Source organism: Macaca nemestrina, chromosome 7 (assembly GCF_043159975.1).
Source record: "Macaca nemestrina isolate mMacNem1 chromosome 7, mMacNem.hap1, whole genome shotgun sequence".
Classification (NCBI taxonomy): domain Eukaryota; kingdom Metazoa; phylum Chordata; class Mammalia; order Primates; family Cercopithecidae; genus Macaca; species Macaca nemestrina.
Genome location: NC_092131.1, coordinates 34,443,661 through 34,461,754, shown reverse-complemented (window position 1 = coordinate 34,461,754; position 18,094 = coordinate 34,443,661). Strand labels below are relative to the sequence as shown.

The window sequence follows — 18,094 nt, the reverse complement described above, 5'->3', positions numbered from 1 at the left end:
GAAGCTGGAATCCCAGTTCTGCCACTAACTGTGTATCTTTGTACAAGTCACAGATTCTTTGTAACTTACTTTCTTTCTTTCTTTCTTTCTTTCTTTCTTTCTTTCTTTCTTTCTTTCTTTCTTTCTTTCTTTCTTCCTTCCTTCCTTCCTTCCTTCCTTCCTTTCTTTCTTTCTTTCTTTCACAGATTCTTTCTTCATGACTGGGATAATAACTACCTTGCTTATTTGTTGTTATGTGACTGGAAGTCATGTGTTCTAAGAATCATTGGCAGTTGGGCATGGTGGCCTGTAATCCCAACATTTTGGGAGGCTGAGATGGGAGGATCACTTGAACCCACAAGTTTGAGACCAGCCTGGGAAACAGAGGGATACCTCATCTCCACAAAAAAATTAAAAACTAGCTGGGTGCGGTGGTACATGCCTATAGTCCCAGCTACTGGGAAGGCTGAGGCAAGAGGATCATTTCAGCCCAGAAGGTCAAACCTACAGTGAGCCATGATTGCAGCACTGCACTCCAGCCTGGGCGACAGAGTGAGACCCTGTCTCAAAAAAAAAAAAAAAAGAAAAGAAAAAGAAAGAAAATTGGCACTTTGCCTGGCATTCAGCAGGTGCTCAACAAATGGTTGTGATGATGCTATATAGTTGTTACTCTGAGAACCGAGAAGCAGAAGCGTCCAAGAACCAACTTGTATGGTCAAAGTGACATCTAGTGGTAAAATTTTAGAACACACACCAAAAGCACAGTCCATTGCTGGTTTGAAATTTAAATTGAGGAATGACTAGGAACTAACAGGGCACCTGATTTACAGAAGTACAGTAACATTATTTAATTCTCACCAGTGATTTTATTTTTTCTTTTTTTTTTTTTTGAGACGGAGTCTCGCTTTGTCGCCCAGGCTGGAGTGCAGTGGTGCGATCTCGGCTCACTGCTACCTCCGCCTCCCAGGTTCAAGCAATTATCCTGCCTCAGCCTCCCATGTAGCTGGGACTACAGGTGCCGGCCACCATGCAAGGCTAATTTTTGTATTTTTAGTAGAGACGGGGTTTCACCTTGGTCAGGCTGGTCTCGAACTCCCAACCTTAGATGATCCGCCCACCTCAGCCTCCCAAAGTGCTGGGATTACAGGCGTGAGCCATCGCGCCTGGCTTCACCGAGATTTTCAACCCTGGATGCATATTAGAATGACATGTGAAGCTTTAAAAATCTACTCGTGTCTGGATCTCACCCTTGGAGACGCCGATTTAAGTTGCAGGAGGTGTGACTCAGGCTGTGACATTTTTAAACTGCGATTTTAACATGCAACCTGGTTGGGAGCCACATGCAAGAGACCCATGAGATAGTCTTCTCATTTTGCAATTGATGAAAGTAAAAGTCAGAAGGATAAAGTTGCACAAACTCACACATTTATTATTAGCAGTAGGTAACTTGAACTTGCGTCCACCATTTTCCCGCAATACCACATTGCTTTGCAGAGGCTTTTGGAAGTCTGATGTGCTCCACTTAGTTTCTGCGTGGGGGAGTCTCAAACTCAGAAGCATTAGGGAATTGCATGGTGCTGTGAGCTGAAGCCCTCTAAACAACAGTTTGGTGTTGATGGGATAGTGTGGTCTAATGAAGGCACTAACTGCCTGATCCTCTCTCCAGATTCTTTTTTTTAAGACAAGGTCTTGCTTTGTTGCCTAGGCTGGAATGCAATGGCATGATAATAGCTCACTGTAGCCTTGAACTCCTGGGCTCAGCTAGGACCAGAGGCACATGCCACCATGCCCAGCTATCTTTGTATTTTTTGTAGAGATGGGGTTTTGCCATGTTGCTCAGGCTGGTATTTTTTATGTTTTGTAGAGATGGGGGTCTCCCTCTGTTGCTATACACATTCATGCATTCATGTCAATTTCGATTTTTTTTTTTTTTTTTGAGACGGAGTCTCCCTCTGTTGCCCAGGCTGGAGTGCAGTGGCCAGATCTCAGCTCACTGCAAGCTCCGACTCCCGGGTTCACGCCATTCTCCTCCCTCAGCCTCCTGAGTAGCTGGGACTACAGGCGCCCACCACCACGCCCGGCTAATATTTTGTATTTTTTAGTAGAGACGGGGTTTCACCGTGTTAGCCAGGATGGTCTTGATCTCCTGACCTTGTGATCCGCCCATCTCAGCCTCCCAAAGTGCTGGGATTACAGGCTTGAGCCACCGCGCCCGGCTAATTTCGATTTTTTTAACATTATTTCAAAAGAAACTCATTGTAATTGTTTGTGTGTTTTTTTTTTTTTTTTTTTTTTTTTTTTTTTTTTGAGACGGAGTCTCGCTCTGTCACCCAGGCTGGAGTGCAGTGGCCGGATCTCAGCTCACTGCAAGCTCTGCCTCCCGGGTTCACGCCATTCTCCTGCCTCAGCCTCCCGAGTAGCTGGGACTACAGGCGCCTGCCACCTCGCCCGGCTAAATTTTTGTATTTTTAGTAGAGACAGGGTTTCACTGTGTTACCCAGGATGGTCTCGATCTCCTGACCTCGTGATCCGCCCATCTCGGCCTCCCAAAGTGCTGGGATTACAGGCTTGAGCCACCGCGCCCGGCGTAATTGTTTGTGTTTAAAAAAAAAATGATAACTTGCCTGGGTGCAGTGGCTCACGCCTGTAATCTCAGCACTTTGGAAGGCTGAAGTGAGTGGATTACTTGAGGTCAGGAGTTTGAGACCAGCCTGGCCCACCTGGAGAAACCCTGTCTCTACTAAAAATACAAAATTACCTGGGCATGGTGGCGCATGCCTGTAATCCCAGCTACTCAGGAGGCTGAGGCAGGAGAATGGCTTGAACCTGGGAGGTGGAGGTTGCAGTGAGCCAAGATTGTGCCACTGTACTCCAGCCTGGGCGACACAATACGACTCTGTCTCAAAAACAAACAAAAAAACCTTAAGCATACACATTAAAAATCTACTAAAACTTTTTAAAATTCAGTTTTGGCACTTCATTTTTAAAATTATAACTAGGGTCTCAAAAAAGAGTAACCAGGCCAGGCGCGGTGGCTCACGCCTATAATCCCAGCACTTTGGGAGGTTGAGGCGGGCGGATCACGAGGTCAGAAGATCGAGACCACCCTGGTTAACACGGTGAAACCCTGTCTCTACTACAAAAATACAAAAAATTAGCCGGGTGTGGTGGTGGGCGCCTGTAGTCCCAGCTAGGCAGAAGAATGGCATGAACCCGGGAGGTGGAGCTTGCAGTGAGCCGAGATCGCGCCACTGCACTCCAGCCTGGGGAACAAAGACTCCGTCTCAAAAAAATAAATAAATAAAGGAGTAACCAGATTGCTCTTGACCTCTGAAAGGCTCTGTTGCTGCCTCCAACAAGAAAAGCCCATTTTATCCAATTAGACAACAAATTTCCAAAGTCAGAAAAAGCACGTGATATTTGCTGGCATATCCATGGTGACTACTAATTATGTATCTGGTAAATGTTTGCTGACAATATAGCCCATAAAAAAATGATGGGAAGGCCGGGTGCGGTGGCTCATGCCCGTAATCCCAGCACTTTGGGAGGCTGAGGCAGGTGGATCACTTGAGGCCAGGAGTTTGAGACCAGCTTGGCTAACATAGTGAAACCCCATCTTTACTAAAAAAAATTAATATTAGCTGGGTGTGGTGGCTCACACCTGTAATCCCAGCTACTCAGGAGGCTGAGGCACGAGAATCACTTGAAAACCAGAGGCAGAGGTTGCAGTGAGCCTAGGTCGCAACACTGTACTCCAGTCTGGATGAAAGAGCAAGAAACTCTGTCTCTTAAAAAAGAAAGAAAGAAAGAAAGAAAGAAACCATGGGACAGGTGGGGGAGAGGAAATTCTAACAGAGGTGCTTTCCTTCTGACCCACAACCCCCACTTTGCTGTTGGTCTGGCTGACGTGGTTCACGCGGGGGATGGTAACTTAGATGGAACGTGTAAACCAATGGAAACATGAATCTTGATTGAAAAATGAAAAATTTATCTAGATCCTGACTAAGGGAAAGTTGGCATGTTTCTCCCACATGCTGGCCCAAACAGAAGCTTTCTTTTATGGCAGGATAGGGATCAGTCCCTTGTCTAATCAACCAGTGGAGTTAATGAGTGTGGCAGAAGCAAGGTAGAGGAAAGATGACAAAAGGAGCAATGAAAAGGAAACACCTGACACATTTATCTTTGTGAGAAGTGAGAATCGCCTGTAAATGCCTCAGCTAGGAAGGACAAGTAGGGCCCTTTATAAAGGATTTGTGGAATTTCTGGAGTATTTTCTCATTACATTTTGTTAATAGATTAACAAGGCTGGGCGTGGTAGTTCATGCCTATAATCCTAGCACTTTGGGAGGCCGAGGCAGGTGAAGATTCACTTGAGGTCAGGAGTTCGAAACCAGCTTGGCTATCATGGTTAAACCCTGCCTCTACTAAAAATACAAAAAATTATCTGGGCATGGTGGTATGTGCCTATAATCCCAGCTACTTGGGAGGCTGGGGCAGGAGAATCGCTTGAACCTGGGAGGCGGAGGTTGCAGTGAACTAAGATCATGCCACCCTGACTCCAGACTGGACAACAGAGCAAGACTCCACCTCAAAAAAAAAAAAAAAAAAAAAGATTAACAGAAACATGGCGGGGCACAGTGGCTCACGCCTGTTGTTCCAGCACATTGGGAGGGCAGATCACTTGAGCCAGGAATTTGGGACTGACCTAGGCAACATAGCAAGACCCCATCTCTACAAAAAATATAAAAATTAGCCAGGCATTGTGGTGCATGCCTGTGGTCCCATCTACTGAGGAGGTTGAGGTGGGAGGGTCACTTGAGCCCAGGAGATTGAGTTGTAGTGAGCCGAGATCTCACCACCACACTTCAGCATGGGCAACAGAGTGAGAACCCGTCTCAAAAACAAAAACAAAAACACAAAAAACCAAAACCGTGATGGTAAAGAGAGCAGATGCCTGCCTCTCTGTGGTGAAGAAACTTGCCAACTACTGTGAAAACAGGAGAGGGGAAAGGAGCTGTCATGGACTCTTGCTGAGCTCCTTCCTTCCCCCAGCCTTTTCTCCCTTCCCTCCCTTTACCGGGAAGGTCCTCCCTACTCCTCTCTGCCTAAATCTTGTGCCCTCTCAGATCCAACGCAAATTCGCATGTCTCCATGACCACTTCTGCCCTCCTTCCCTGAACTCCTACAGCACATCTGCTGTGTACCACACAATTCTCACTAAATTAAGCATATTGTCTTTGAAAGGTTCTTGTGTGTCTGTCTTCTAAAACCCCTTGTAAATTCCTTGAGGACAAGGGCCATTTCTTCTGCTGCTGCTCCGTCTCCCACAGTGCTGATGGCCTAACAGACCCTCTGTATGGTCTTGCTGGCTGACTGACTGAAGGGTTCAGTTAGGCTCCCTTGCTCTTGCCAGCAAAGCGAAGAGTGCACAATAAAGTCCTTTCACTATGAAATGACAAATTCAAAGATAGAGGGGCTGAGAAAGTGCTCATACAGAATTATTCATTGTTTTGAATGTCTCATAGTAGCCAGATCCCAGAATCCTCAGGTTGGATGAGGAAGTAACTTTGATCCATGTGATAGTGCTTTTTAGATTAGTATTTCACTTAGAGGGAAAGTAACTCATTCCATGGGTTACATGAGTCAAGGAAAGGGAAGAGTTTCTATTACGAAGTTAACTCATATCCCCAAAGATTCCCTGCACTGTGTTTCATAGCAGTTCGGAATTTATAGGAGAAAATATTGCGCTCGCGTTCTCTCTCTCTCTCTCTCTCTCTCTCTCTATATATATATATATATATATATATATATACTGAGACAGTGGAGTCTTACTCTGTCTCTCAGGCCAGAGCGCAGTGTCAGGATCTCGGCTCACTGCAACCTCCGCCTCCCAGGTTCAAGTTATTCTCCTGCCTCAGCCTCCCAAGTAGCTGGGATTACAGGTGCCTGCCACCATGCCCTGCTAATTTTTGTATTTTTAGTAGAGACGAGGTTTCACTATGTTGGCCAGGCTGGTCTCGAAATCCTGACCTCAGGTGATCCACCTGCCTCGGCCTCCCAAAGTGCTGGGATTACAGGCGTGAGCCACCATGCCCGGCCTTGCCTTTTATATTTTTCACAGTAACAGTGCCATGGGAAGAGAGGATGTGATTAGGGGAAGAAAAAAGGGGAGAGGTTCACGTTGTCTTTATTTTCATTAATGAATATCTCAAACATTTTAGGGTGTAAACAGCAATCAGTATTTAGGAAAGGAAGCTGGATTCACACTATTTGGAAATCTGGGTCTTTCCTCATCCATGGCAATTTTTGGGTATCATGTGCTCTTACAGAATCCCATCTTATGATATAGATTCAGTTTACAGCTGTTCTATGATCCGCCTGAGTATTTCAAATATTAAGTACATTGAGGCTCATGAGAATTGCTAATCGGCCTTGTGAAACTGTGGAGTTGTTTCCCAGGGGTAGAGATGCATTCACACCCACCCACACAAAGGGGGAAATGATTATGCTGGTCTGGTTTTTTTGCAATAGTTCCCTGACATGGCTTCCACATTGCTCTGTGGACTGCAGTTAAAGAACCTAATCTAGAACAAGACTAGACTGGTAGATTTAAAAAGTCACCTAAGCTGTTTCTTTCCTAGACAAATGGGATTCTAGTTTGGATTTTATTTTATTATTTTTTGAGACAGAATCTCATTCTGTCATCCAGGTTGGAATGCTGTGGCGCAATCTTGGCTCACTGCAAACACCGCCTCCTGCGTTCAAGCTATTCTCCTTCCTCAGCCTACCTAGTAGCTGGGATTACAGGTGCGTGCCACCACACTCAGCTAATTTTTTTTGTATTTTTAGTAGAAACGAGGTTTCATCATGTTGGCCAGGATGGTTTCAAACTCCTGGCCTCATGTGATTCACCCACCTTGCTTGGCCTCTCAGAGTGCTGGGATTACAGGCATAAGCCATGGTGCCCAGCCCTAATTTGGGTTTCAGAGGGCAATTTGTACTGCTTGCAAAAGACGCGGGATCCTTCCGCTTTAGAAAGATTTGGAATTCTGACCCATATTTAGTACATGACCTTTCTGGGGCGTGGAAAAATATGCTTTGTCGTCTAATGTGATGTCAATTTTCTTTAACCTTCCGTGTAAATAGTGCGCATTAAGACATGAGGTCTACTGTTAAACAATTTTTCTTTATAAACATAGTGACAACAAGATTGTACAGTATCAATTAAAAAGACCCAACGTGACCAGGTCCACTGCTTCCTGCATCTTGAAGTAAGAGAAGTGTTCAGCTTAGAGAAAATGTTCTCTAGAAAAAAATGTGGAAAAAAAGTTCTCTCTGAGAATTTACCCAGCTAAAGAGCTGGGTAGTCCGATCTAAATGGTCCCACAGCAATCCTTTTCTCCCGAGAGGTGCGTAGATCTTTGACAAGTGATGAACGAACTCTGCTTCGTGTGGTTAGGCCTGGGACTGAACTTTGTATCCAGGGATTTGGTGTGCGGGGCTTCACAGGCTGCAGAGAAACATGCAAACATGAGTGCATATGCCAAACGTGTCTCATGTGAGTGACAGAGACGAAGTGAAGGCGTCTTTGGCCATAGTATGTCTCCTTTTTTTTGAGACAGAGTCCTACTCTGTTGCCCAGGCTGGAGTTCAGTGGTGCAATCTTGGCTCACTGCAACCTCCGACTCCCGGGTTCAAGTGATTCTCTTGCCTCAGCCTCTGAAGCAGCTGGGATTACAGGCGCCCGCCACCACGCCCAGCTAATTTTTTTTTTTTTTTTTTTTTTGAGACAGAGTCTTGCACTCTCGCCCAGGCTGGAGTGCAGAGGCGCCATCTCGGCTCACTGCAAGCTCTCCCTCCCGGGTTCACGCCATTCTCCTGCCTCAGCCTCCCGAGTAGCTGGGACTGCAGGCGCCCACCACCATGCCCCGATAATTTTTTGGTATTTTTAGTAGAGACGAGGTTTCACCATGTTAGTCAGGATGGTCTGGATCTCCTGACCTTGTGACCCACTCACCTCGGCCTCCCAAAGTACTGGGATTATAGGCATCAGCCATCGCGCCCGGCCTTTTTTCTTTCTTTCTTTTCTTTTGGTTTTTTTTTTTTTTTTTTTTTTTTTGAGTCGGAGTTTCGCTCTTGTTGCCCAGGCTGGAGTGCAATGGCAGGATCTCAGCTCACCTCAACCTCTGCCCCCAAAGTTCAAGGGATTCTCCTGCCTCAGCCTCCCAAGTAGCTGGGATTACAGGCATGGGCCACCACACTCTGCTAATTTTGTATTTTTAGTAGAGATGGGGTTTCTCCATGTTGGCCAGACTGGTCTGGAACTCCTGACCTCAGGTGACCCGCCGGCCTCGGCCTGCCAATATGCTGGGATTACAGGTGTGAGCCACCATGCCTGGCCACGCCCCGCTAATTTTTTTGTATTTTTAGTAGAAACAGGGTTTCACCATGTTGGTCAGGCTGGTCTTGAACTCCTGGCCTCGTGATCTGCCTGCCTCGGCTTCCCAAAGTGCTGGGATTACAGGCATGAGCCACCGCGCCCAGAGATTATTCTTTAATTAATCTCAAAAGTCTAACACCAGGGGAGTCTCTCTGAGCCTACTTTGGCTTTAAAAGCTGCCCATTAAAAAATAAAAATAAAAGCCTAACACCAGAGTTTGATATAAGTCCACTCACACATTTGTAGAAGGAACACAATATCTCTTATAATATTCTTTACTTCACTAATAAGTTATAATTTCAGTTATATATTATATTGCATTACCAGTTAAGTAATAAAACCAATGTATTCTTTATCTTGTTTTTCATTACTTAAAAAATGAATAATTGACTGGGCACGGTGGCTCACACCTGTAATCCTAGCACTTTGGGAGGCTGAGGCAGGCAGATCACTTGAGGTCGGGAGTTCAAGACCAGCCTGGCCAACATGGTGAAACCCCATCTCTACTAAAAATACAAAAATTAGATGGACATGGTGCAGGTGCCTGTAATCCCAGCTACTTGGAAGGCTGAGGCAGGAGAATCACTTGAACCTAGGAAGCGGAGACTGCAGTGAGCCAAGACTGCGCCACTGCACTCCAGCCTGGGCGACAGAGCCAGACTTAGAGACTCCATTCAAAAAAAAAAAAAAAAAGGGAAGCAGAGGAGACTTTTTAAGGTGGTGAAACTATTCTGAATATTCTGTATAATATCTGATGGATACATGACATTATTCATTTGTTAAAACACATAGAACTTTACAGCACGAAGAGTGAACCTTATTTTTTGAGACAGAGTTTCACTCTTGTCACCCAGGCTAGAGTGCAATGGTGCAATCTCGGCTCACTGTAACCTCTGCCTCCCAAATTCAAGCTTCTTTTAAATGCCTCAGCAACCCAAGTAGCTGGGATTACAGGCACGCACCACCATGCCCAGCTAGTTTTTGTATTTTTTGTATTTTAGTAGAGATGTTGGCCAGGCTGGTCTCGAACTCCTGACCCTCAGGTGATCCACCCACCTCAGCCTCCCACAGTGCTGGGATTGCAGGCATGAGTCACCCCACCCAGCCAGAGTAAATGTAGGCAAAAATTAATAATAATAATAATTTAGGAAGTAAGGGGATTTAGGAAGGAATACGAACTGTATGTAGCAAGAGAAATGTATAGAACAACTTCAGTGAAGGGAGTGGGAAAAACTTTGGAAATGTGTGGAATCTGTAAGACTAAATATAACAGGAATTGCACATAGCACTGTACTCTAGTTAATAAAATTGTTTCCCAAGGGAGTGTGGGTTAATATTTCTGATTTATGTATGGAAAATTGAAACATAAAGTATACTAATAATAATTGTAACGATTACCTGAAAGAAATATAGACAGTCTTTGAGTCATGGAAAATACATTTTAAACCTTCATTTTTTACATCAAGTGTTTTTTGTTTGTTTTTTTGTTTTTTACTATGTTGCCCCAGCTGCCAGAGTGCAGTAGCTAGCACCTATTCACAGGCACGATCATAGCTCACTATAACCTTAAACTCCTGGGCTCAAGTGATCCTCCTGTTTCTGGCCTCACATGTAGCTAAAACTACATGTACCATCATGCCCCAAACCTCAATTTAAATACAGATTTTTGTTGCAGATGTGATGCTGAAAAATAAATACTTTCAAGCACAATTGACTATTAGGATAAAAATCTGTGTGGAAGTTACTTCATAAAGGAAATGTGAGCGGTTTTTTTTAAGATGTAATATTTTTAATTTTAAAGAAGAGCTTACAAATTTTATTTTATTTATTTATTTATTTATTTTTTTGAGATGGAGTCTGGCTCTGTGTCCCAGGCTGGAGTGCAGTGGCCGGATCTCAGCTCACTGCAAGCTCCGCCTCCTGGGTTTACGCCATTCTCCTGCCTCAGCCTCCCGAGTAGCTGGGACTACAGGAGCCCGCCACCTCGCCCGGCTATTTTTTTCTATTTTTTAGTAGAGACGGGGTTTCACTATGTTAGCCAGGATGGTCTCGATCTCCTGACCTCGTGATCCGCCCGTCTCGGCCTCCCAAAGTGCTGGGATTACAGGCTTGAGCCACCGCGCCCGGCCACAAATTTTATTTTTAAAATGGATGATGGTAGTTATCAAACTGTATGGCATTTAGATTCAAATGGATGCATTTAAATTCAGTTTTGAACTTAAAATATCAATATATAAAGCTGGAATACATGTTTGAAATTAAACTCTGCTTCTATTTAAAATGAAAACATTTCAGATGTCAATTTTTTTTTTTTTAAGACAGTCTCGTCTCTGTTACCCAGGCTGTAGTGCAGTGGCTCGATCTCAGCTCACTGCAACCTCCGCCTCCCAGGTTCAAGTGATTTTCCTGTCTCAGCCTCCCGAGTGTCTGGGATTACAGGCATGCACCACCATACCTGGCTAATTTTTCTCTATTTTCAGAAGAGACAGGTTTTACCATGTTAGCTAAGCTGGTCTCAAACTCCCGACCTCAAGTGATCCATCTGCCTCAGCCTCCCAAAGTGCTGGGATTACAGCCGTGAGCCATTGTGTCTGGCCTCATTTTAGATGTCAATTTAAGAAGGTAAAGAGGTGACATCGTTTTTCAAAATTATTTTATAGGTTATATGAACAAGCAAAAAAGTTGGAAATTCAACATCCTAGATAGCATCTTTTATGATATAGCAGGACTCAGCCAACTTGTTCTGTAAAAGGCCAAATAGAAGATATTTCAGGCTTTTGGGTCCAGATGGCCTATTCAAACTGTGATTTTTTTGTTTGTTTGTTTGTTATTGAGATGAAGTATTGCGCTGTTGCCCAGGCTGGAGTGCAGTGGTGTGATCTCGTCTCACTGCAACCTCTGTCTCCCGGGTTCAAACAATTCTCGTGCCTTAGCCACCTGAGTAACTGGGATTACAGGTACATGCCACCACACCTGGCTAAATTTTGTATTTTTTTTTTTTTTTTTTTTTTGAGACGGAGTCTTGCTCTGTCGCCCAGGCTGGAGTGCAGTGGCCGGATCTCAGCTCACTGCAAGGTCCGCCTCCCGGGTTCACGCCATTCTCCTGCCTCAGCCTCCCAAGTAGCTGGGACTACAGGCGCCCGCCACCTCGCCCGGCTAGTGTTTTGTATTTTTTTTTTAGTAGAGACGGGGTTTCACCAGGTTAGCCAGGATGGTCTCGATCTCCTGACCTTGCGATCCGCCCATCTCGGCCTCCCAAAGTGCTGGGATTACAGGCTTGAGCCACCGCGCCCGGCCTGTATTTTTTAGTAGAGACAGGGTTTCACCATGTTGGCCAGGCTGGTCTCAAACTCCTGGTCTCAAGTGATCTGGCCGCCTCTGCCTCGCAAAGTGCTGGGATTACAGGCATGAGCCACCACACCCAGCCTAAGCTTTATATTAACATCCTAAAGTTAAACAAGAAAGTTCTTCTATAACAAATAATTCCATTACCCAGAGGGAAATTCTGTCTTCAGTTTGGTTTATATCTTTCCAGATATAACACACACAGTTGCGTGTGTGTGTGTGTGTGCAGGCAGACAAACACACACACACACACACACACAAAACATACATGGTTTTAAAGAAATTATATATAATGTAGGCTCATGCCTGTAATCCCAGCACTTTGGAAGGGTGAGGCAGGTGGATCACCTGAGGTCAGCAGTTTGAGACCAGCTTAGCTAATATGGTGAAACCCTGTCTTTGCTAAAAATAGAAAAATTGGCTGGGCATGGTGGCAGGCGCCTGTAATCCCAACTGCTAGGGAGGCTGAAGCAGGAGAATCACTTGAACCTGGGAGGTGGAGGGTGCAGTGAACCAAGATTGCACCACTACACTCCCACCTGGGTGAGAGAGGGAAACTGTCTCAAAAAGGAAAAGAGAAGAAAATGAAGGAAAGGGGAGGGGAGGGAAGGGGAGGAGAGGGGGGAGGAGAGGGAAAAGGAGAAAAAAGTAAAAGAAATGATATATAATGTATATGGGCTGCATTTTTTAGCAAAAAATGGGACAACATATTGTTCTATAATTTGATTTTTTAACACATTATAGACATTTCCTTGTCATTCTTTTAAATAACTGCCAATTGGTACATATTTGAGTAATTTCCAGTTTTGAAATTATAAGCAACAAGCATCTATGTATAAATATCTTTGTACACATGGGTGACTTTTTTTGTTTGTTTTTTTGAGACAAGGTTTGGCTCTATTGCCCAGGCTGGAGTGCAGTGGCAGCATCTCAGCTCACTGCAACCTCTGCATCCCAGGCTCAAGTCATCCTCCCACCTTAGCCTCCCTAGTAGCTGGGACCACAGGTGTACATCACCATGCCTGGCTAATTTTTGTATTTAAAATTTTTTGACTTGGCATGGTGGCTCATTCGTGTAATCCCAGCACTTTGGGAGGCCAAGGCAGTTGGATCACTTAGGGCCAGGAGTTCGAGACCAGCCTGGCCAACATGGTAAAACCCTATCTCAACTAAACATACAAAAATTAGTTGGGCATCGTGGCACATGACTGTAATCCAAGCTACTCAGGTGAGGTACAAGAATCACTTGAACCTGGGCAGGCAGAGGCTGCAGTGAGCCAAGATCATGCCACTGCATTCCAGGCTAGGTGACAAAGCAAGACTCTGTCTCAAAAACAACAAAAAAAGAAAGATAGAAAGAAAAAAGTGCTGATTTTTCATAGTGACGGCGTCTCGCCATGTTGTTCAGGCTGGTCTGGAACTCCTGAGCTCAAGCAATCCACCCACCTCAGCCTCCCAAAGCATTGGGATTATAGGTGCTAGCCACTGCATCTGGCCAGTGAATATTTTTTAAGGATAGATTTCTAGATGTAGAATTACTACTGGGTCAAGGATATCAAAATTTTGTATTGATGAATTGCCATCTGAAAGTTTTTATTGACATTTGGGGCCAGATAGTCCTTTGTTATGACATTTGGGGCCAGATAGTCCTTTGTTATGGGACTTCATTGTACATTGTAGAATGTTTTACAGCATCCCTAGATGCTAGTAGCATCCCCACTGTTGGACAACCAAAAATATCTCTAGATATTGCTAAATGATCCCTGGGGGTGCAAAATAGCCCCAGGTTCAGAACCACTGCCTCAGACATTTGCTTTCTTTTACTTTCCTTTTATTTCTTTCTCACCATCTCCCTTTCAACAACTCATGCTATCCTTCCTTCTTTAAGAAAAGACACTTGAAGGAATTTATGAGGCCAGGTGCGGTGGCTCACACCTGTAATCCCAGTACTTTGGGAGACTGAGGCGGGTGGCTTGCCTGAGCTCAGGAGTTCAAGACCAGCTTGACCAACATGGCGAAACCCCATCTAGTGAAAATACAAAAATTAACCAGGCGTGGTGGCGTGCACCTGTAATCCCAGCTACTTGGGAGGTGGAGACAGGAGACGGGAGAATCGCTTGAACCCAGGAGGCGGAGATTGCAGTGAGCCGAGATCGTGCCATTGCACTCCAGCCTGGGTGACAGAGTGAGACTCTGTCTTGAAAAAAAAAAAAAAAAAGGAACTTATAATTTAGTATATATCACCCTTCCCAGTATATTTACATTTTAGATATAGATGAAGTGAAAGTGACAATGACTAATTCAAGAATAACTATCTAATGATGGGATGAATTTTGATGGGAGAGATAATTTGGGGTACTTTCCTGATAGGCTTTAAATCATACTATGTATACTTTATTTATTTATTTATTTATTTTTGAGACGGAGTCTCACTTTGTCGCCCAGGCTGGAGTGCAGTGGCACCATCTCGGCTCACTGCAAGCTGCGCCTCCTGGGTTCACGCCATTCTCCTGCCTCAGCCTCCGAGTAGCTGGGACTACAGATGCGCACCACTACGCCCAGCTAATTTTTTGTATTTTTAGTAGAGATGGGGTTTCACCGTGTTAGCCAGGATGGTCTCAATCTCCTGACCTCGTGATCCGCCCGCCTCGGCCTCCCAAAGTGCTGGGATTACAGGCGTGAGCCACCGCGCCCGGCCCCCATACTATGTATACTTAAACATACTGTTGGCTCTTCTTTTCTGTAGCAGTTTCTCTGAATAACAATGATTAACATCTATATTCAGAATGCCAAGTTCCTTTGATTTTTTTAAAGGGAATTCTGTTGATTCAAAACAAAAAACAGAAGAGTAAGGCAAGCACAAGAAAAATGAGATGAATTAGAGAAAGTAAAGTTTATTGTTTAAAAAATACTGTATTTTGGCTGGGTGCAGTGGCTCACGCCTGTAATCCCATCTCTTTGGGAGGCTGAGGCGGGCAGATCACCTGGGTCAGGAGTTTGAGACCAGCCTGGCCAACATGGGAAACCCCGTCTCTACTAAAAATATAAAAATTAGTTGGGTGTGGTAGGGGGTGCCTATAATCCCAGCTACTCGGGAGGCTGAGGCAGGAAAATTGCTTGAATCTGGGAGGCAGAGGTTGCAGTGGGCCAAGATAGCACCACTGCACTCCAGTCTGGGTGACAGAGCAAGACTCCATCTCAAAACAAACAAACAAACAAAGCCTATATTTTTAGCAGGGCATGGTGGCTCATGCTTGTAATCCCAGGGCAGTGTGCTAAATGCAAGACAGGATAGAAAAAGGCATAAGGAAGTCTTTTCCTTGAATTTAGGAAGGAATATGACAAGAGCACGAATTATCAGCACAATGTGTTAAATTCATGTGAAAGAGTCAAAATTCTCTTGAGGTGAAGGCGATGGTAGGGCCTTTGGAGAGGAGACGGAATGTGAAATGGGCTTTAGTTAGGGTTTTGACAAAAGATAACTGGAGGACAGCATGCAGAGGAAACAGCCTGAGAAAACATATGAAGGACGATATAGGTAAGCAACAGCAAACAGTCTATCTTGTAGAAGTAGAGTTTATAGGGGTTGGGGATGATAGGCTGTAACGTTCTGTGACTTCAGTACCTAGCTGAGGAACTTGGATTAGTCAATGGGGCACATGGGTAGATTTTGAGTAGGGTGACGACAAGCTTGGGGCCTCAACTTGAGAAAATTAATCTTGCAGCTATCTGTGGTATAAATTGGCATGGGAGATGATATGGTTTGGCTCCAGGTCCCTACCCAAATCTCATGTGGGGATTTGTAATCCCCAATGTTGTGGGAGGGACCCGGTGGGAGGTGATTGGATCATGGAGGCAGATTTCTCCCTTGCTGCTTTCAATGATGGTGGTTGAGTTCTCACAAGATCTGGTTGTTTTTGTTTTTGTTTGAGATGGAGTCTCGCTCTGTCACCCAGGCTGGAGTGTAGTGACGCGATCTGGACTCACTGCGACCTCCACCTCCTGGGTTCATGCAATTCTCCTGCCTCAGCCTCCAGAATAGCTGGGACTACAGGCGTGTGCCATAATGCCCGGCTAATTTTTTGTATTTTTAGTAGAGATGGGGTTTCACCGTGTTAGCCAGGATGGTCTTGATCTCCTGACCTCGTGATCCACCCACCTCGGCCTCCTGAAATGCTGGGATTTCAGGCGTGAGCTTGCTTCCCCTTCACCTTCCACCATGATTTTAAGTTTCTTTAGGCCTCCCCAACCATGCTTCCTGTACAGCCTGAGGAACTGTGAGCCAATTAAACCTCTTTTCTTTATAAATTACTCAGTCTCAGGTAGTTCTTTATAGCAATGTGAGAACGGCTAATATAGGAGCAATTAACGGTAAAGAGATGGCTGGGCGCCGTAGCTCATGCCTGTAATTCCAGCACTTTGGGAGGCCGAGATGGGTGGATCACCTGAGGTCGGGAGTTTGAGACCAACCTGACCAACATGGTGAAACCCCATCTCTACTAAAAATACAAAAATTAGCTTCGGTGGTAGCAGGTGCTTATAATCCCAGCTACCTGGGAGGCTGAGGCAGGAGAATCACTTGAACTTGGGAGGCGGAGGTTGCACTGAGCCAAGATTGGGTCATTGCAACACAGGGGTTGGGGCAACACAGCAAGATCCTGTCTCAAAAAAAATAAAATAAAATAAAAAATAAAGGTAAAGAGACTAGTTGGGAGGCTATTTGTAATAAACCAGGATTTCTCTGTCTCAACACTACACTACTGACATTTTGCATCGGATAATTATTTGTTGTGGGAGGGTCGTCCTTAGTATTGTAGAATGTTTAGCAGTGTCTCTAGTGTCTATTTACTAGATGTTAGACAACCCCTCGCCCCCATATGACATTGCCAAATGTCTCTATGGAGGCAATATCACCCTCAGTTGAGAACTGTGTGTATAACAGACCATGTGAGAAATAAAAAAGGGTGGATGTTAGACATGGGTAAGGGCAAAATCTAAAAGCCTTGGCAAGTGTTTGGATAGGCGTGCAACTCAGAAAGAGGGAGTGTTGAAAGCTCAAACAGAGAAAGGTCCTAGAGGCCATGTATTGTAGTCTACTATGCTTATCATTGCTTGAAACATTGTAAACCCTCTTGGAAGGCAGTTTGGTAAAACCTATTAATAATCACAAAAAGTATCTTACTTTTTGACCTAGCACTTTTATTTCTTAAATGATTCAAATGAAGACAAGGAATCTTTATGTACAAAGCAATTAGTTGCATGACAGACAGTGACCATGTTCTCAAAAATTACACCCTCATGCCACCACATTGCCTGTTAAATTAGAGGCCCAGATTTAAGAACTCGAATTTAAGAGCCAGAGAAGTTGCAGCTAAAGAAACAAAATCTTAGAGGAGCAGGAAGGGCAGATATCAAGAATGCAAGTAGAGGAAAACATAACTTCTTTTTCGGAGAGAGGACAATGAATTTGAGAATTTGTATTGGAGAAAGGAGGGAGAGAAGTTAGGTGGAGGAACTCCTAGATAGGGCTTCAGTCAGCGAATTCATCTGCAGAGCAGAAGTTTATGGGGAACTCAAACTGCCTGGGGGCATTCCTTGAAAACAAGAATTCTGCACTTTTTGGTGAGAAGTTGCCGGTGGAACATCCTGTTCAGAAATGAGGACATCTAAGGAACACTGCAATATGCAAAGACTAGAAGGAAAGAACAGTCAAGTAGCCATTTCTCCTGGGGAGTCTCTAGTAACTTGATTTTGTGCTTCGTGTTGTTTTTTGAGACGGAGTGCGGTGGCGCGACCTCGGCTCACTACAACCTCCACCTCCCGGGTTCAAGCAATTCTCCTGTATCAGCCTCCCAAGTAGCTGGGACTACAGGTGCAAGCCAACACACCTGGCTAATTTTTGTAATTATTATTATTATTATTTTAATTTTTTTGAGGTGGAGTCTCGCTGTTGCCCAGGCTGGAGTGCAGTGGTGCCATCTTGGCTCACTGCAAGCTCTGCCTCCTGGGTTCACGCCATTCTCCTGCCTCAGCCTCCCGAGTAGCTGGGACTACAGGCGCCCGCCACCACGCCCGGCTAATTTTTTGTATTTTTCTTTTTTAGTAGAGACGGAGTTTCACCTTGTTAGCCAGGATGGTCTCGATCTCCTGAGCTCGTGATCCGCCCGCCTAGGCCTCCCAAAGTGCTGGGATTACAGGCGTGAGCCACCGCGCCTGAGCAATTCTTGTAATTTTAGTAGAGACGGGGTTCCACCATATTGGTCAGGTTGGTCTCGAACTCCTGTCCTCAGGTGATCCACACACCTCGGTCTCTGAAAGTGCTAAGATTAC

General features: G+C 44.9%; 1 protein-coding gene across 3 annotated transcripts in view; it reads right to left on the bottom strand.

The window, feature by feature from the left end:
* Positions 1-7,146: 7,146 nt before the first annotated feature.
* Positions 7,147-18,094, bottom strand: part of LOC105494326 (HEAT repeat containing 4) — a 44,687-nt gene continuing 33,739 nt past the window's right edge. For 2 of the 3 annotated variants that reach the window (XM_071099891.1, XM_071099892.1), the window contains exon 16: positions 7,147-7,489. In XM_071099891.1, coding sequence (XP_070955992.1) covers positions 7,331-7,489 — 159 coding nt within the window. In that variant the 3' untranslated portion in view covers positions 7,147-7,330. The remainder of the gene's footprint in view (positions 7,490-18,094) is intronic. The other variant, XM_071099893.1, reaches the window with a different exon arrangement.